The 20,669-nt window shown below is 47.8% G+C and overlaps 2 protein-coding genes across 2 annotated transcripts in view; one reads left to right on the top strand and one right to left on the bottom strand.

The window, feature by feature from the left end:
* The window catches only part of NEK10 (NIMA related kinase 10), a 1,232,468-nt gene that overhangs the window by 37,268 nt on the left and 1,174,531 nt on the right, over window positions 1-20,669 (bottom strand). The window lies entirely within an intron of this gene.
* Window positions 5,439-9,299, top strand: LOC147689325 (uncharacterized). Its single transcript, XM_086940069.1, has one exon. The coding sequence runs from the start codon at window positions 6,859-6,861 to the stop codon at window positions 8,527-8,529; it is 1,671 nt and encodes a 556-aa protein (XP_086796195.1). The 5' UTR covers window positions 5,439-6,858; the 3' UTR covers window positions 8,530-9,299.

Genomic DNA, 20,669 nt, shown 5'->3' with positions numbered 1-20,669 from the left:
CCCTCATAGCCACATGGAGCTGTGAGGTGGTGTACCCGCTCGAGCGCAATAAATCTTTTTATGTTTCAGTTACCTCCGACTGCTGGTCTTCCTTTGTAAACATACCTGGCCGAGGTAGAAGAATTCAACTTTGTCAGCTGGCGACTCTGGTGGGACCTCTCCGTGGGACATCCAACGGCTACCTGAGTCCGTGGTTGAGAGGTGCGACTGAGGACCGAATGATCGTAGGGGCCCCTGCACGAAGGAGACAGCGTTTCTCCGCAGCAGCTGCCATCTGAAGTCCCGACTGGCCTCTTGACAACAGGATTCCCCGGCAGAGGTCCACGAGCTGCTCCCTTTTGAAACAGACGTGTTGTCCGAAGACCAACAGTCGGACGATTTAAGGACGAGTCAAGGACACACCACAGATTGGTGAGATTGTTCTGTTGCATGTTTTGATAAAAATAAGTTTTGTAACCAAGTTTTGAATAAATTGTGGTTAAAAGGGTAAAAGAATAGTTATAACTAAAAATAATAGGAACAATGAAGAAATGCATTTCTAAAACGTTCTGTTGTGTAAGTTCAGGTTATCGGTTGGACGAAAGCGTCCCCAACCCTGTTGAAGGCAGTCCTGGTTGGATATTGATGATAAAAAAAGGAGTAACTGTGAACCTATACAATAGAATATGGCATGAGTACACAAAAAAAAATAAGGAATTACAGTTTCCTATCGATGGTACCTTTGATTTAGCTAAATTACAGTATTTACAGCAATGTATGATGGAACGAAAAGTCCGACCTGCTATGTTTGAGGCATTTCAAACGTGGGAGAAATCTGCTAGAACTAGGGCCATGAAACAAAAACAAGACAGGGAAAGAGAAAAAAATAAAACAACTACGGCCAAAGTAGCAGAATATAATGATATAAAGATAAATGAAAATATTGAACAGCATGACAGAGAATTTCGGATGAAAACAGAAAAGTGTTTTGTCACAGTAGACAAAAGAAATTGCCCGCCTGTCGATGAGGTATTAGAGGACTTGTTAGACAAGCCTCCCCCGTATAATATTCAAAATCCTGTTCCCCCAGGTCCCGGTATTGGAGGCCAACCACTTAACATTGTTGTCCAACCGCAAACTCAGCATGTGCTCCCTCCTGCCGTGTCGGTCCAACAGGCATCCGCCCCTGTTGTACCGGCTCAGGCCCAACAAACAGCCTCCCCTACTATTGGTTCGCAGGGCGCACATGGATCTGTAGGAAACCCCTCAGCAACACCGCCCGCCCTAACACTTCCCAGCGTGACACTTCCAGTACCACTGACGCCACTGGTCTCACAAAGTGATTCCCCCACAGTATATACACACAGACCATACGATTGGTTGGGTTCCCCTTACCTTGGTTCACCAAGGACGGACAGACGGGTATCAGACACGTATGTTAGGCCCACGCGATTAGGCGTAGCAGAGAAAGATATTATAAAGAAAATGACAGAAAAATGGATGGACTTAGGGGACATAACTAAAATAGAAGCCCGGGAAACATTTGAAGGAATGGAGTTAAGAGCTAAGAACTTTGTCATTAATAGTATGGCAAATAGATTGTTTAACCATTGTCGTCTCGTAATGGACAACAGTACAGTTTTTTTACAATCACCAGGATGGTTACGACAATTATGGAGGGATAGCGAGAGCTCCATATTAACAGACATACAGTGTAAGGATGCATTCGATGAATGTTATCATTACCAAAAAGAACTAGATGCCATTATGTGTGATACCACTAATAAACATATCCACCAACATTATGGCCCAGGACCAGAACTCAGGGATAATGCTTCAGCTTTCCCTATGAGAGAAGTACACCCAATTCCTGCGGCAGGAGGTCGCGCCGCCGTCCGACAATATGTACACACTCCATGGACTAGGGCTGACTTATTGGCCTTAAAGAAAGAGTTGCCTGATCCTAGAAGTAATCCGAAAGTGTTTTATGAGCATCTTGAATCTGCTCTTAGTTTAACGCCCATGATATTGAAAGATGTCGATCTTCTGTTTGATTTTCTAGTACCGCAGGAACTATGGCGTCCAGTTAGAGATCATAATTCCGCAAATATTAACTGGGTAGCCATAGCAGCTGCGGATAATCTCAGAGCAGCAGGAGAGGATGTGCCACAAGTGTTAAAAGATTTACCTGGACACATTATAACACGCATGCAGGAAATTCTGCCTAGACAAAAAGTAGACTGGGATAAAATGACTGCATGTAGACAGAAGGAGGGAGAAGAAGTGACTGATTTTTTTAGCAGAATAGAAGAGATTTTTAAAGGACACAGTGGACAGGACATCCAGACAGTACAAGGAAAGCGCATTTTTGCTAACCAGTTTGTTAATAACATTTTACCTGAGCTATCGGACAGTATAAAAACATACGAAAGTACCTGGACTGCTAAAGATCCAGCTGAGTTATTGACAATGGCGTGCTATTATGAGAATAAGAGAAACTCAGAGAAGGGAAAGAAGGATAAGCAAATGAAGGAATTAAAAACAAAGGCATTGATGCAGCAAGCTTTTCCTGACAGAGGAAGGTCAAGAGGACGTACAAATTTTCAGAGGGCAGGTGGACGTAGTCGTGGGGTTGGTCGAGCTGCTTCAGCTCCGGCGCAACAGAGAGCAGGGTTAGGATACAATCAATGTGCTAACTGCTATCAGGAGGGACACTGGAAGAACGAGTGCCCTTTGTTACAGGGCCAGGGTCAAAGTATGAGAAATAATGCAAACACTTACAGAGGAAATTCAACTCCCCGTGTAGACAGGGGGAGAGGTAGAGGACAGCAAAGAAATTATAGTGACACTGAGCAGACAAACTATTTTGACAATAATAGGAGCAATGCGTATTTCACTCAAGATTATACACAATATGATGACAACGAGGACTGGACACAATAGGGATGCCCAGGAGAGGACAGGGAGCGAGTGCAGATACCAGTGGATTCTTCAGGCCCATATGTAAAAATGGTAGTTGAAGGTGAAGAGAGAAAGTTTCTCCTAGATACTGGTGCCACTAATACATCGATTTCCCACCGCTTGCTCCCCCATGTTCCTCTCTCGGGAAGGTTAGATAAGTCGGTGGGATTTTCAAATGCTGTTGTCACAAGCCCCATTTCGCGACCATTGGATTTCACAATTGGTCCTATAACAGGGAGTATGCCATTTGTACTAACAGAGAAATGTTCACTAAATTTACTTGGTTTAAAGGCTTTGAAAATGATGCATGCTACTATTTACTGTACACCAGATGGTGTCTATCTGACTTGTAAAAAACAAGACGTGTCCAGACAATACATGGTTTCAGACAAACATGACATACCACCTGAACTACAGGATATTGATCCAAAATTATGGGCACATGGACCAAATGATGTAGGAAAAATGGATATTGAGCCAGTACATATTACAGTAAAACCGAATGTCAGGTTACCTCGCATTCCCCAATATAAAATATCTAAAGAAGGGGAGGAGGGTATTAGATTAGTCATATCAGACTTATTACAACGTAAAATCATACAAGAAGTTACAAGCAGTCCATGTAACAGTCCCATTTTACCTGTGGTTAAACGTGATGATGGAACGGGACAGGTCAAATATAGGATGATTGTTGATTTGAGAGCCATAAACAAAATAGTGGAACCACAATACCCAGTTGTACCTGACATTACAGCAATGTTTTCATCTGTACCACCTTCAGCCCAGTGGTTTACTGTCATAGACCTGAAGAACGCTTTCTTCAGTATCCCCATACACCCAGACAGTCAGTATTTGTTCAGTTTCAGTTTCCAAGGGCGATCATATAGATTCTGTCGTGTTCCCCAGGGGTATACTGAAAGCCCTAGCATCTATAGCCAGGCATTAAAGAGACAATTAGATGACTGTGCTTTGCCACCAGGTACAGTATTACTGCAATATGTAGACGACTTACTGATCACAGCTGAGACAGAGGACATTTGTAAGCAGGCTACGCATGATGTTCTAACATTTCTTGCTCTGCATGGACACAAGGTTTCGCCAGCTAAGTTACAATACTGTCGACAGGAGGTAACTTACTTAGGTCATCTCCTGTCGAAAGGTGGGAGGAGATTATCATCTGAAAGAATACAAACAGTGCAGAACATTCCCAGACCTAGAACTCAAAAAGATGTGCGTGCATTTCTTGGAATGGTCTCCTTTTGTAGACAATGGGTACCAAATTTTTCTTACCTGGCCAAACCATTACTGTCCTTAACTCACAAAGATGTGGAAGATCCTGTTCCTTGGGATAAAGAACATCAAGATAGCTTTGTGGCTTTGAAAACTGCTTTATGCAATGCACCTGCTTTGGGCACACCAGATTACACTAAGAATTTTGCACTGTTCGTACATGAGAGAGAAGGATGCGCAATGGCTGTACTAACCCAGAAAAATGGAGAGAAGAATAGACCATGTGCCTATTTTTCCTCAACATTGGATCCGGTAGCAAGGGGCCTACCGAACTGCCTCAAAAATATTGCTGCAGCGGCTGCTGCAGTAAGACAGGCAGACTCTATTGTACTTGGACATCCAGTTATGGTTTACGTACCTCATTCAGTAGACATACTGCTGAATAAAACCAAAACTCAGCACTTAACTAATGCTAGGCTGACTCAGTATGAGCTAATACTGATGGCCACTAATGTGACCTTGCAGAGGTGTAACACCATAAACCCAGCTACTCTGATGCCTCTCCCTTCGGAGCAGGATGAAGTACAACATGATTGCGTGATTGTCACTGAAACTGAAACGAAGGGTCGAGTTGATCTGGCGGACACACCTATGCAAGAGGTCGATGGAACACTATTTGTGGATGGCTCTTGTCTAAAGAGACCAGATGGAACTACCTCTGCAGCCTATGCAATCACAACCAATAAAACAGTTGTAGAAACATGTAAAATAGAACAGATGTCTGCTCAGGCAGCCGAGTTGATTGCCCTAACTAGAGCATGTGAGCTTTCAGAAAACTTAGCCGTAAACATTTACACTGATAGTCAGTATGCATGGGGGGTGGCACATAACTTCGGCCGATTATGGGCCGAAAGAGGGTACATCACATCTGGAGGTGCGAAAATACAGCACGGCACCTTGATCACAAGACTACTAAATGCCCTTGCATTACCAACTAAGTTGGCCGTCATGAAGTGTAGCGCACACAAGAAAATCACAGACCATGTAGGTCAGGGAAACGCCTTTGCCGATGAAACAGCAAAACACACTGCGTTGAATGAGTACACTTTAACATATGTAGTGTCAAAGACTGATAAGGAAGAGACAAACATTGATCCCTACAAAGAGATAAGAGACATTCAAGAATTTGCAAGTGAAGAGGAGAGGAAGCAGTGGGTTAAGGAAGGATATTACTTTGACACACACTTTGGGGCTTGGATGCACACACAGGGATACTTGAAAAGGTGGGTCCTGCCCGACAGCTTTCTCCTACCCATGCTTCACATGGTTCACGGTCCCGCACACTTGGGGGCTGATGGAATGACAAATACCATTGAAAAGATATGGGTCAACAAAAACATTAGGAAGACAGCTGTAAAACTATCCAAGAACTGTATGACCTGTGCTCTCCACAATGTGGGAAAGGGAATACAAGTACCACCTGGCCATTTCAGATTGCCAGAATACCCCTTTGAATGCCTACAGATGGATTACATAGAAATGCCCCCTGCCAATGGCAAAAGATATGTTTTGGTCGTTATATGCAGTTTCAGTAACTGGGTGGAGGCATTCGCTTTAAAAGATAACACCGCATTGAGCACAGCTAAAATGTTGTTGAGAGAGTACTTCACCCGCTATGGCTTGGCCAGGAGTCTCTGGAGTGACAACGGGGTACATTTTTCGAATAAAATAATGAACCTAGTTTGCCAAGGGTTGGGGATAAAGCAAAGTTTTCATTCAGTTTATCACCCAAAAGCAGCAGGGCTTGTGGAACGCTGTAACGCTACATTGAAAAATAAACTGCAAAAAATATGTGCATCAAGCACTCTCAGCTGGGTAGATGCATTGCCCTTAGCCTTGTTCTCCATGAGGACAACTGTTACATCCAAAAACAGACTTTCTCCATATGAAGTGGTCATGGGGAAACCAGCAAATGTCTATGGGTTTGCCTCTCCACCAAAGTTGCAAGAATTAACGCATTCTGCTTTGTTGGACTATTGTAAAGAACTAACTTCTGCCCTGTCTACCATTCGCCAACAGGTCAGAGACACATGGTCCCCGCCTCTGGAAGGAGAAGTACACAACATCAGACCCGGGGACTGGGTCCTGACCAAGAACTTTGTGAGGAAGAACAGCCTGCAGCCCAGGTGGAAAGGGCCAGCGCAGGTTCTGTTAGTCACACAGACGGCGGTTCGATGTGACGGACATAAAAGTTGGATTCATCTTTCAAACGTGAAGAGAGCACCACCGTTCTGGCCAGCACTGCCCCCGGAAGAGGACCGTTCTGACCGAAGGACTGGTGACTGCATTCCTGCACGCATTGATGATCAACAAGCTGCATCAGGATACAATCTACGCCCAAGGAAGATGAAGAGTGCTTAGGACGGAGCAAGCACCAACTGCCACGCACTGAATAGTGCCAACTTTAAAGGACTAACTTGTGCAGTGAGGTTAGTAAAATAAGGACACTGCCGACTCTGAGCTGAAAAGAGAATAAAGAAATACCTCCGAAGCCCAGCGACCCATAGGAGGAGAGGGTGTGAGGTCAAATTTGCCAATTGCAAGGTCTGAAACAGTGAGGCCTATAACGAACACTGTTGAACTGCCGCACTTGTGAGATTATAGAAATCAAAAAAATTCTGAGAGCGAATGGTACTTCCGTTTGGAAGAACAACTAGACATCTTCCTTTACTAGAAATGGAGGATACATATTCCACCCTTAATGTGAACAAAAGGGGGCGCTGGTACTCCAAACTATGCATATTCTGTATGTTATTTTGCATAATGTCTTTGGTCATCGGTTTATTGTATCTCCTAGAGCTCTACCATCCAATTGCAAAAACAGCCCCGCTCCCATCAGAGCTTCCCTCTGACTTTGTCCCCTCAGTTACAGTACCACCAGAGGATATGGATCACAGAGAGGAGATGCGTCATAATTCTTTCCTTACCTTACTTCATCAGACCCATCAAGTAATTGATAAAAATAATTGTTGGATCTGTATGCAATTCCCAGCCTATGTAGACGAAGGTATACCCCTTCTCCAAGTACCCCTGCCATTTGAAGCATCCTGTTATGCATTACACATTGCAATACTGAAAGTTGAGCTAATAAGGGTCTTCAGCAACTTAGTAAACTCCCGTTCTACCACTAGAACACCAACTGCCTCCTTGTACACCCATTATGACAAAGACATTCTCCAGTCAGGAAATTGCTCTGGAGTTATTTTGCCAAATGCAACGTTCCCTTTTTCTAACATATTCACCCCACTGCTGTTGGTAAAAAATGATAGCACACCTCCGCTCCATAGGGACACCAGAGAGATACCTTTTTTGAAAATGAGGCAGCGTAGTGTGCTTGGGAGTATATGTATTAGGAGCAACGGTACCGCCAACATGGGGAATAGTACCAATTGCAATATGACATTTGAAGTGTCTTCCCAGGAAATAACTGTTCCACTCTATATCGGTGACTCAGTTTATTTCATTTGTGGCTCCAGGGCCTATATATGGCTACCAGTGAATTGGGGTGGCTGTTGTCACCTAGGTCTTGTAACACCAGCAATGTCTGTAAAAAGTACTGCAGAAGTGAATAAAGCATCCAGAACTCTGAGAGGTAGGAGGAGTGTTGATCAAGGGGATACAGCGGCTGAGATAGCTGGTGATGTACTAAAGGCCTTTGTTCCTTGGTATGGCCCTGCCATAAATTCCAGAAACATACGCAGGTTGTCCCGTCTACTAGAAGCTACTATAGAAGAGACAGCAGGCATAATTGAGAACATAACAGTTGAGCTCAAGGCTCTCAGATTAGTTTCTCTTCAAAACAGGATTGTGTTAGACATGATGTTAGCAGAACGGGGTGGAGTCTGTAGAGTGATCGGGGTATCTTGCTGCACGTATATTCCTGACTCATCAACATCGGTTAGGCAGGCTGTCAAAAGACTATATGATATAGGTGCCCAGGCTCATAGCGATGTTGGCCCCTGGGATCCTGTAGGTTCCTTTTGGAACGCCTTATCTGCCTGGGGCTGGAAGATAGGGATGTTTCTAGTGGCTATCTTCCTTGTGGTAATAGGGTGCTGTGTTCTAATCAATTGTCTGCCCATGTGTTGCCAGTGTATGGGGCGATTGTTAAAACCACCCCCAATGCCCCCAATAACTGTGACTAATGCTCTTATTATGAGGGATGTTGTAACCCAACAATTGATGGACATTGATATCTCAGATAATAACCCTCCTGACGCAAATACTGTTGATTACGTCAATGAGCGCAATGAGGCCCACTATAGTAACAGCCGGCCCATATATGAACATGTGCATTAGGCCGCAACAAAATGTTGGACCTTGCGTCCAAAGGGCCGATTGTGGAAATACAGTTTTTAGTAATGGACGAAAAGCTCCTCCATTTTGTGTTTCCTAGCCACCATTTTGTATTAGTCTCTTTAGCTTGCCACCTCAGCACATATGGTGTGGCCGCTTCATCTGCACAAAGAAATGTTAATACACCAGTCGACCCCAGAGCATATGTTTGCACTTCACCTTATGACGCACAAGTAGAGCAGGGTATGTTGCTTAAAGGTCAATGACTCATTTGCTTAACTTTCCTATCTAACTAATTCCAAATAGATTACAGCTAACAAAAGACTGCTGATGGTAATGAATCGTTGTTGACACAAGAGATGTAACCTTTGCTCTGTATCCGGATGACTAATCAAATGGGCGCCTGACTCTGTAACCACAAGCCCGCCCATGTTTATACTTGGCACAAGTTATGCATAGTTCTGCTTTATTTCTGTGTATCACAAGATTATTGATGACTGATGGGGTTTAGTGAGTAACCTTTATATTATTGTTCAGCAAGCCAAGTATACATATTTCCAGAGTCACTGGCCCTGACCAGTACGTGATATTGTTTGGAGATCATTAATCATCCTTGACAGCTGCTGATTTATCATATCCATCCCCACCTACGCTTATGAAGCACAAAAGTATATAAGGCTGTCTCTGACTATTGTAAGTTGTCCACTTCCCTCATAGCCACATGGAGCTGTGAGGTGGTGTACCCGCTCGAGCGCAATAAATCTTTTTATGTTTCAGTTACCTCCGACTGCTGGTCTTCCTTTGTAAACATACCTGGCCGAGGTAGAAGAATTCAACTTTGTCAGGTTCACAATGTTCTGCTTCAGTCACTGCCATGTCATTGACGACAATGGTGCAGCGCTGTCTCAGTCCTGCTGGGCAGAGATTTATGTAGCCTGCCAAGATAGCAACACATGTCTAGCAACAAAGGCAAGAATCATTTTGTGAGAAATACACTCCAGGTGGCTCGCACCATGCCAGCCACTTCTCCTGTTGATAACAGCATGAACAGGATATGCCTGAAGATGTCTACCACAATGAAATCAAACCCCCTACCTCTCCAGCAAGCCAGTGCTGGAGAATGGCGCGGACACAGGAGCCCCAAGAGAGCTCTTTAATTTGTACAATTTGTTATTGTGACTGCAGTGCACAGAGCTATTGGAAATGTGCTTGTTTGGGGAGGGAAATGCAATAAAGGACAATGCACTGCATGTGTTAGCTTAAATCATGAGACACTGGGAAAGCAGACAGCACAACAACAAGCAGCAAAAAATTATTATTATTGTAGATGGAAATTTCACACTAGGGAACCAGGAGAAATTTGGATTGATGAGCTCTGAGATGCAGAAGCTGAAAGGGACACGATTCCACTCCAAAAATACCTGGCAGGTACAAATAACATGCAGAGACAATTAACTTTGGAAAAATATTAAGGTAGGAGAAGTGATTAGGCTACAAACATGGGACTTGCATGAAAAATGCTAGCTGGTCTCCAGAATTAAAGATCCAACTGTTATGAACCCCAATGTACCCCAATATAGGCCTAGGCAGTTGCACGACCTTTTACCTACATCGGTCCTACCATTGTTCAACATAACGGGTCTGGCACAGACCTTTTACTTAGTTAGGTGCTACATGAGTGTTGCCTGGCTTGCTCCGGAAATTATCCTCATGTATTATGCATGAGGATTCTCAGTATCACAGCAGGATTACCATCTTCTGCATAATAACTCTGTATAAGGGCCACCTTTATTGTCATCCTTGCCCGACATGCCCATAGTGCACTTCTAGGTAGGACCCCTGAGGGTACCTTTCAGGTATATAAGCACTACATCTCCACTGGGAAAACTAGAGGCGAAGACGCCCTCTATGCTGACACACGTATGTGAGATGCTGAGGTTCCTCCATGCAGACACTCCAGAATGCAGAGGTCTGACATCCCTCGCGGGGTGTCCTTCTTGAGACCAAGACAGGGTACTTCACTCTCCCACATCAAGCCATGGGGTTGGCTTTATCGGAAGGGGATTCTTGCCTATACATCTTAGGTACATCTAGTTAGGGTTGCATTGTAGGAGTATGCATTATTACTGTCATGTATCTATGTGCCTGCATATATTCATTGCTTTAGCCCTATGGCAGAAATCTACCTTTTCTTTACTCTGCTGGTGCTTATAACCGTATGTATTTGTTTATTTCTTATGATAGTTGCAGCACACATATTTTACACTAGAATGTCGCTGGTTCATTAATGCTTATTGAAAACGTCCCCACTGTTTATTCTGTGTATCTCTCTGAGACAAATTGAGCACGAGTGACTGAGCAAAAAGTACTGCACTGTTACCATAATCCCTGAGGAGTCAAGGTTGTCATGTTCGATAGTTGCCAGAAACTATTTGATCCTTGGTAAGAAGGGACCATAGTGGCACTGTGAGCTAGTTTGTCTACAGACTAACATATCCTGTGGGTGTGTCTGGAATCAGTCTGGACACCAATCCCTTAGTTTATGTTGTCTAAACGCTCAGAACTATATAGATTTGTGGGAACCACACCAAACAGCCTTACCAGACAGTGCAGGGATGATGGAGGGCTAGAGAATAGCATTATCCATGGGCACATGTTTGCTAACAAAGTTCAGAGACTGTCCTTTCCCAATATAGCAGGTACAGTAGGTTGCCAGATAATGCCTTGTCATCAGAAATGCCATACTTCACTCCAGTTGTTTTCTTTTACACACAGCTGTAACCTAGAACTTGACTCAATTGCAATGTAGCGTGAATGTAAATCTCAGAAGGCAATGGGTTAACTGAATATCCACTACTGGAACATGGTGTCCAGGATGAAATGGAGTCATCTGGAATCTTACGATATGTGTAAGGCTCCCTAGCCTCCCTTGAAGTGTCTGCAGCAGAGCTCTCTCATGCTAGCTTTGGGGTTCCTCAACATACTCCTCCCACTGACTTTCTTCAGCCCTGATTGGTAACCTAAGGAAAGGAGAGGTCCAATGTCTGGAAGGGTGTCCAGATCTTTCATACTTAACTTACCATGGATGACACCTCGAGCGCCGTTCATCACCAAACGGGCTGGTTCTATGCCTACCATGAATCACTATGTAGGTCCTTAATAATCGTTGATTCATGTTGACTTTGTGTCTTGAGGGGTTGAGCAATGCAATCACCGCTGAGATTTGATGAGATTAATTTCCCTTAAGTATGACAAGGGGTCCAAGCGTAGAGTGGATGCAATCGACAACAGCGCCTTCTTTTGGCTGAAGAGCGGCTGGATAATAGGCCCATGGGGCTTCTCCTCCCAGGGGCCTCCTGTATTTCTCACAGAGATCCTCCCAGAATGAGTTGCTGGGCAGGGGTGAAGCAATGTCCTTAATCATATAAAACAATGCTTCATGTTTTTTTTTATTTCCTCATTCGCCTTCAACCGCCTGAAAAAAACAGCCACCTATTCGTAGCCTTATTTATTGACCTTGGATGACTTTGGCTTTTTATAAGGAGTCTCTCGGCGCCTCAGCCTGTAAGAGTACATTTTTAGGCCGGACGGTTAATTCCCCCGCTAAGAAAGGGGGGAGGTTGGAATTACTCCAGCTAGGCCTTTAAGGACCTGATGGACATTGTCGATAGCCTGGAAGCCATAGAGTGGTCCAAGGAGTATCCAACGGCATAATCTTAGTACCAAAAAAAAAAAAAAAATGGCTATTTCATCTGAATCAAGAGGGGTCCCAATATGCAATTTTTTTCTTACTACATGTTCTAGACATGTCCATCTTGGATACTTCATATAGTGAGGTCAACCAATCTGAATGTTTGGGGAGAACTAGATCTATCCAATGTTTGCAAATTTGCCTCTTGGCCGTTAAAATTGAATAAAATAACAGGGATCTGGCGGGCGTACGATGTTACTATTGAGGCCGAAAATTATCAAGGAAAGGTTTATGTGTATTGGTACTCTTAAAATACTCTCGAGTGTCTTCCGCACATCTTCCCAGAAAGAAGCAATGGAGGGGCAGTCCTTAAACATATGTATGTCCAGGGGGCATAACAAACGCCCCCGCAGTGCGGGGGGGGGGGGGGGGCGCCCCACTCTCTTCAGTAAATGAGGGAGGCCTGCTCTGAGCCTCTCGCGCTGACTGAACAGAAACAATGTAACAAGTTAACATTGTTTCTTTTCAGTCAGAGCGCTGGAGGCCCGAAAGAGGATGGGGTGGGGGCCCCAGAGAGCAGGAGGCAACAAATACCACTGCTCAGGAGAACCCTGACAAGGGTGGGAGTGGGGGCCCCCAGAGAGAGCATTCTCCAGGGCAAAGCTCATATATGAGAAGGGATGAGGCAGCAAAATGGTGTCCTCAGGTAAGCACTCTTGTTAGAACGCACCATGGGCATCCGCAGGAGGGGGCAGGGGGTGCCGAGAAGGGTGCAAGGCAGAGGGGAGAAGAATGCAAGTTAGAGAGGAGAAGGGTGCAAGGCAGAGGGGAGAAGGGTGCAAGGTAGAGAGGAGAAGGGTGCAAGGCGGATGGGAGAATGGTGCAAGGGGGAGGGGAGAATGGTGCAAGGGGGAGGGGAGAAGGGTGCAAGATAGAGAGGAGAAGGGTGCAAGGCGGAGGGGAGAAGGGTGCAAGGCAGAGAGGAGAAGGATACAAGGTAGAGGGGGGAAGGGTGCAAGGGAGAGAGGAAAAGGGTGAAAGGCAGAGAGAAGGGTGCAAGGCGGAGGGGAGAAGGGTGCAAGGCAGAGGGGAGTAGGGTGCAAGGTGGAGGGGAGAAGGTGCAAGGTAGAGAGGAGAAGTGTGCAAGGCAGAGGGGAGAAGGGTGCAAGGTAGAGAGGAGAAGCGTTCAAGGCGGAGGGGAGAAGGGTGCAAGGCGGAGGGGAGAAGGGTGCAAGGCAGAGAGGAAAAGGGTGCAAGGCAGAGAGGAGATGGGTACAAGGCGGAGGGGAGAAGGGTGCAAGGCGGAGGGGAGAAGGGTGCAAGGTAGAGGGGAGAAGGGTGCAAGGCAGTGGGGAGAAGGGTGCAAGGCAGAGGGGAGAAGGGTGCAAGGTAGAGGGGAGAAGAAGGGTGCAAGGTAGAGAGGAGATGGGTGCAAGGCAGAGAGGAGATGGGTGCAAGGCGGAGGGGAGAAGGGTGCAAGGCAGAGGGGAGAAGGGTGCAAGGCAGAGGGGAGAATGTTGCAAGGCAGAGGGGAGAAGGTTGCAAGGCAGAGAGGAGAAGGGTGCAAGGCAGAGGGGAGAAGGGTGCAAGGCAGAGGGGAGAAGGTTGCAAGGCAGAGAGGAGAAGGGTGCAAGGCGGAGGGGAGAAGGGCGCACGGTAGAGGGGAGAAGGGTGCAAGGTAGAGAAGAGAAGGGTGCAAGCTAGAGGGGAGAAGGGTGCGGGAAGATGGGCACAAGGTGGAGGGAAGATGGGCACAAGGTGGAGGGGAGAAGGGTGCAAGGCGGAGAGGAGAAGGGTGCAAGGCGGAGGGAAGAAGGGTGCAAGGCGGAGAGGAGAAGGGTGCAAGGCGGAGAGGAGAAGGGTGCAAGGTAGAGAGGAGAAGGGTGCAAGGTAGAGAGGAGAAGGGTGCAAGGCAGAGAGGAGAAGGGTGCAAGGTGGAGGGGAGAAGGGTGCAAGGCGGAGGGGGGAAGGGTGCAAGGCGGAGAGGAGAAGGGTGCAAGGCGGAGAGGAGAAGGGTGCAAGGTAGAGAGGAGAAGGGTGCAAGGCAGAAGGGAGAAAGGTGCAAGGCGGAGGGGAGAAGGGTGGAAGGCAGAGAGGAGAAGGGTGCAAGGTAGAGAGGAGAAGGGTGCAAGGCAGAGAGGAGATGGGTGCAAGGCGGAGGGGAGAAGGTTGCAAGGCAGAGAGGAGAAGGGTGCAAGGCGGAGGGGAGAAGTGCGCAAGGTAGAGGGGAGAAGGGTGCAAGGCAGAGGGGAGAAGGGTGCAAGGTAGGGAGGAGAAGGGTGCAAGGCAGAAGGGAGAAAGGTGCAAGGCGGAGGGGAGAAGGGTGCCAGGCAGAGAGGAGAAGGGTGCAAGGTAGAGAGGAGAAGGGTGCAAGGCAGAGGGGAGAAGGTTGCAAGGCAGAGGGGAGAAGGTTGCAAGGCAAAGAGGAGAAGGGTGCAAGGCGGAGGGGAGAAGGGTGCAAGGTAGAGGGGAGAAGGGTGCAAGGCAGAGGGGAGAAGGGTGCAAGGCAGAGGGGAGAAGGTTGCAAGGCAGAGAGGAGAAGGGTGCAAGGCGGAGGGGAGAAGGGCGCAAGGTAGAGGGGAGAAGGGTGCAAGGTAGAGAAGAGAAGGGTGCAAGCTAGAGGGGAGAAGGGTGCGGGAAGATGGGCGCAAGGTGGAGGGGAGAAGGGTGCAAGGCGGAGAGGAGAAGGGTGCAAGGTGGAGCGGAGAAGGGTGCAAGGCGGAGGGGAGAAGGGTGCAAGGCGGAGAGGAGAAGGGTGCAAGGCGGAGAGGAGAAGGGTGCAAGGTAGAGAGGAGAAGGGTGCAAGGCAGAGAGGAGAAGGGTGCAAGGCAGAGAGGAGAAGGGTGCAAGGCGGAGGGGAGAAGGGTGCAAGGCGGAGGGGAGAAGGGTGCAAGGCGGAGGGGAGAAGGGTGCAAGGCGGAGGGGAGAAGGGTGCAAGGCAGAGAGGAGAAGGGTGCAAGGTAGAGAGGAGAAGGGTGCAAGGCAGAGAGGAGATGGGTGCAAGGCGGAGGGGAGAAGGTTGCAAGGCCGAGAGGAGAAGGGTGCAAGGCGGAGGGGAGAAGGGCGCAAGGTAGAGGGGAGAAGGGCGCAAGGTAGAGGGGAGAAGGGCGCAAGGTAGAGGGGAGAAGGGCGCAAGGTAGAGAGGAGAAGGGTGCAAGGTAGAGGGGAGAAGGGTGCGGGAAGATGGGTGCAAGGCGGAGGGGATAAGGGTGCAAGGCGGAGAGGAGAAGGGTGCAAGGCGGAGGAGAAGGGTGCAAGGCGGAGGGTAGAAGGGTGCAAGGCGGAGAGGAGAAGGGTGCAAGGCAGAGGGGAGAAGGGTGCAAGGCAGAGGGGAGAAGGGTGCAAGGTGGAGGGGAGAAGGGTGCAAGGCAGAGGGGAGAAGGGTGCAAGGCAGAGGGGAGAAGGGTGCAAGGCAGAGGGGAGAAGGGTGCAAGGCAGAGGGGGAGAAGGATGCAAGGCCGAGGAGAGAAGGGTGCAAGGCAGAGGGGAGAAGGGTGCAAGGCAGAGAGGAGAAGGGTGCAAGGGGCAGGGGGAGAAGGGTTGAAGGCGGAGGGTGGGAAGGGTGCAAGGCAGAGGGGAGAAGGATGAAAGGGGAATGGTGATGAAGTTAAAGATGTGCCCCCCCCCCCCCCGGAAACAGTTCTGCGTACGCACATGACAACGCATACTACTTTGTGAGAGAGAGTGGAGTGAGAGAGAGAGTGGAGTGAAAGAGAGAGTGGGAAGAGAGAGAGTGGAGAGAGAGAGAGACAGTGGAGAGAGACAGTGGAGAGAGAGAGAGTAGAGAGAGAGTAGAGAGAGGGAGAGTAGAGAGAGAGAGTGAGAGACAGTGGAGAGAGAGTGGAGAGAGAGAGTGGAGGGAGACAGTGGAGAGAGAGTAGAGAGAGAGTGGTGAGAGAGAGTGGAGAGAGAGTGGAGGGAGAGTGGAGAGAGAGTATTGAGAGACAGTGGAGAGAGAGTGGAGAAAGTGGAGAGAGAGTGAGAGTGGAGAGAGAGTAGAGAGAGTGGAGAGACAGTGGAGAGAGAGTGGAGAGAGACAGTGGAGAGAGAGAGCGTGGAGAGACAGTGGAGAGAGTGAGCATGAGAGAGAGTGGAGAGAGAGAGAGTGGAGAGAGACAGTGGAGAGAGAGCGTGGTGAGAGAGTGGAGAGCGAGAGTGGAGAGAGTGGAGAGATTGGAGAGAGAGAGAGTGGAGAGAGAGTAGAGAAAGAGAGAGGGAAGAGAGAGAGAAGAGAGAAAGAGTGGGGAGAGAGAGTGGGGAGAGAGTGGAGAGAGAGTGGAGAGAGAGAGTGGAGAGAGAGAGTGGAGAGAGTGGAGAGAAAGAGGGGAGAGAGAGAGGGGAGAGAGAGCGGAGAGAGAGTAGAGAGAGAGTGGAGAGAGAGTGGAGAGAGTGGAGAGAGTGGAGAGAGAGTGGAGAGAGAGTGGAGAGAGAGTGGAGAGAGTGGAGAGAGAGAGGAGAGAGAGTGGAGAGAGAGACAGAGAGTGGAGAGAGAGGGAGAGTGGAGAGAGAGTGGAGGGAGAGTGGAGAGAGAGGAGAGAGAGGAGAGAGAGAGAAAGTGGAGAGAGAGACAGTGGAGAGAGAGACAGTGGAGAGAGAGACAGTGGAGATAGAGACAGTGGAGAGAGAGAGGTGAGAGAAAGTGGAGAGAGAGGTGAGAGAGAGGAGAGAGAGAGAGAGGAGAGAGAGAGATAGAGAGAGAGATTGGAGAGAGAGTAGAGAGAGAGTGGAGAGAGAGAGAGTGGAGAGGGGGAGAGAGAGTGGAGAGAGTGGAGGGAGAGTGGAGAGATAGGAGAGAGAGAGGAGAGAGAGTGGAGAGAGAGAGAGATAGAGAGAGAGTGGAGAGAGAGTAGAGAGAGAGAGATGGGAGAGAGAGATTGGCGAGAGAGTGGAGGGAGACAGTGGAGAGAGAGTATAGAGAGAGAGAGAGTAGAGAGAGAGAAAGTGGAGAGAGAGACAGTGGAGAGAGAGTGGAGAGAGAGAGAATGGAGAGAGAGAGTGGAGAGAGAGTAGAGAGAGAGTGGAGAGAGAGTGGAGGGAGAGTGGAGAGAGAGTATCGAGAGACAGTGGAGAGAGAGTGGAGAGAGTGGAGAGAGAGTGAGAGAGAGTGGAGAGAGAGTAGAGAGAGTGGAGAGACAGTGGAGAGAGAGAGTGGAGAGAGTGGAGATAGACAGTGGAGAGAGAGAGCGTGGAGAGATAGTGGAGAGAGTGAGCATGAGAGAGAGTGGAGAGAGAGAGAGTGGAGAGAGACAGTGGAGAGAGAGCGTGGTGAGAGAGTGGAGAGCGAGAGTGGAGAGAGTGGAGAGATTGGAGAGAGAGAGAGTGGAGAGAGAGTAGAGAAAGAGAGAGAGAGAGGGAAGAGAGAGAGAAGAGAGAGAGAGTGGGGAGAGAGAGTGGGGAGAGAGTGGGGAGAGAGTGGAGAGAGAGTGAAGAGAGAGAGTGGAGAGAGAGAGTGGAGATAGAGAGGAGAGAGAGTGGAGAGAGAGTGGAGAGAGTGGAGAGAGAGTGGAGAGAGTGGAGAGAGAGAGGAGAGAGAGAGGAGAGAGGAGAGAGAGTGGAGAGAGAGTGGAGAGAGAGTGGAGAGAGAGACAGAGAGTGGAGAGAGAGGGAGAGTGGAGAGTGGAGAGAGAGTGGAGGGAGAGTGGAGAGAGAGGAGAGAGAGAAGAGAGAGAGAAAGTGGAGAGAGAGACAGTGGAGAAAGAGACAGTGGAGAGAGAGTGGAGAGAGAGACAGTGGAGAGAGAGAGTGGAGAGATAGGTGAGAGAGAGGAGAGGGAGAGGAGAGAGAGAGGAGAGAGAGAGATAGAGAGAGAGATTGGAGAGAGAGTAGAGAGAGAGTGGAGAGAGAGAGAGTGGAGAGGGGGAGAGAGAGTGGAGAGAGAGTAGAGGGAGAGTGGAGAGATAGGAGAGAGAGAGGAGAGAGAGGAGAGAGAGTGGAGAGAGAGAGATAGAGAGAGAGTGGAGAGAGAGTAGAGAGAGAGAGATGGGAGAGAGAGATTGGCGAGAGACTGGAGGGAGACAGTGGAGGGAGACAGTGGAGAGAGAGTATAGAGAGAGAGAGAGTAGAGAGAGAGAGAAAGTGGAGAGAGAGACAGTGGAGAGAGAGACAGTGGAGAGAGAGTGGAGAGAGAGACAGTGGAGATAGAGTGGACAGATTTGAGAGAGAGAATGGAGAGATAGAGTGGAGAGAGAGTAGAGACTGACTGACTCAGACTGAATACTGACTGACCAAGAGACTGACTGGCTGAGAAACTGACTGAGAGAGAGAGAGAGAGAGAGAGAGAGAGAGAGAGAGAGAGAGAGAGAGAGACTGACTGACTGACTGAAAGGGAGACCGACTGACTGACAGACTGACAGAGAGAGAGAGAGACTGACAGACTGACTGAGAGAGACTCAGGCAGCCCACATTTATTGCACACTGCTTGGTTCCCTTTAAAAAATGTAGATAGTCTGAGAGGGGATAAGTATGCCGTATGAGCAGTGAACAGATGGTTCCGCTTCAGCCAAGCAGGTTTAACTAGTTTGAAGAGAGTTCTAAACGAGTCCTGCCATAAAAGATCACACTGTATGTCCGGGATCTGTTCCCCCCATAACTCGTCTGCAAGCTTAAATACTCCATCTACCGCCTCTTCAATAGCCCAATACCACAGTGAGAACTCCCTTTTTCCTACCGGCCTCACCACTAGCTGTTGTTCCAGGCTAATGCCCCCGCCAAATGATTTTTTCCGTCTTATCTGGGATTGTACCCAGCTTTTTAGCTGGATATTCCTAAATCTTTCTTAGATCTTCCCAAAAAACAAATGTATCTTCACTAATTAGACCTCCCCACACTTTTATCCCAGCTTTTCTTAGTGGTATCGTCAAGCTATCCTGGAGGCACTCCGGCTAACCTGGCGAATCCCAGAGTGGCGCTTTGTTTGAAAAGTAATTAGGCCCCACCATATTTCTTAATCTGTTTTTGCTATTGACTGGAGGACCATGAGTTTGACCTTTTTAACAAAATGTTGATCGCCAAATTTAAACATCAAGCCTTCTTTAGGTAAGCCAGCACCCCTTGACATAGCCCGAAACATGTCTACTCTCCCTGTACTCAGAGGCATTGTCAATAACATTCGAGAATGTGAAAGCTGAAAGGCCAAGCATAGTATTGCAGGTCGGTTAGCGCCAGTCCTCCTTTCTCTCTTTTCGCCTACGTTTTTTCCAGGCTATTCTAGTCGATCTACATCTCCAGATGAAGGAGTTTACCTCTTGTTGAAATTTTTTTATCCGGGATTTGTCAAAAAAACAGGGGGATTGTATTAAAAAGAAATGCGAGCTTCGGTAAGATTGTCATTTTAACTAAATATACCCTCCCCAAGATGGATAAGGGGAGGTGTGCCCATAATTTCATCTGTTTCTGACACTCTCTGAAGACTCGCTCTAGATTTGTTTCTGCGATTTTCCCTACATCCTGCACAATTCTGACCCCCAGACACCGCATGGCGGAGCTAACCTGGGATTGAGTTAATCTAATATTCCACGTCATTATTTCCTTCTTACTGGCATTTATTTCATATCCAGAGACCTGACCCAATTCCTCTGCCAGTTTTATGACCGTCGGAAAAGCTGTCACCAAGTCTGCCGAGAGTATCAAGACGTTGTCCGCATACAGGGCCACCCTCCTCTCCCACTCTCCTTATTTAAAAGAGATGATGTTTGGATTGTCCCTAAGTCTCTGTGCAAAGGGCTCTACATACATATTGAAGAGCAGGGGAGAGAGGGGGCAATCCTGTTGCGTTCCCCTAGTTATCTTAAATTCCTCAGTCAACGTTTCATTGACAAGCAATCTAGCTGACGATGCTTGATATAACAGCTGGATGGTACGACAGAATTTATCCCCCAAATTAGATTTTGCCATGACTTCCGACAGGTATCCCCAATTCACCCTGTCAAAAGCCTTAGTGGCATCCAGGGTTAAAACTGCCAGAGGGAGTGAATAGGTGGAGGCAATATTGATTGCACCGACCTAATCGTATGTAAGGTCTGCTAGTTGTCGCCCTTTAACAAACCCTTTTTGGTCTGGGTGAAGAATGTCATTTGCCACCATCCCCGGCCTAGTTGCTAAGATGGAAGAGAAGAGTTTATAATCTATATTTAAAAGTGATATTAGTCGATATGAACCGCAGCTAGCTGGATTTTTGCCGATGTTTCAAGATTAGGACCACTGTTGCATCGTCCCAGGACCAAGGAGGACTTGCTCCCTCCAATAGTATCTTATTGTAAAGTTGAGTAAGCACTGGGATTATAGCTTCCTGTAGAGATCGATATATTTTGACTGGTAGCCCGTCAGGCCCAGCCGCTTTCCCTCTTTTCCCACCTGCAATGACTTTCCTCACCTCCTCTTCTGTGATGGCACAATCCAGGTCTATCTGTTGTTTGGAGCTAATAGATGGTAGAGTGGTCCCATCTAACCAGTG

The sequence above is a fragment of the Lissotriton vulgaris genome, chromosome 10 (assembly GCF_964263255.1).
Source record: "Lissotriton vulgaris chromosome 10, aLisVul1.2, whole genome shotgun sequence".
Taxonomy (NCBI): Eukaryota; Metazoa; Chordata; class Amphibia; order Caudata; family Salamandridae; genus Lissotriton; species Lissotriton vulgaris.
Note: the sequence above shows the minus strand (reverse complement) of the source record. Positions and strands in the feature narration are given on the sequence as shown.

Excerpts from the sequence above, each read along its gene's own strand:
- LOC147689325 (XM_086940069.1), top strand. The coding sequence starts at position 6,859 with ATGGTACTTCCGTTTGGAAGAACAACTAGACATCTTCCTTTACTAGAA.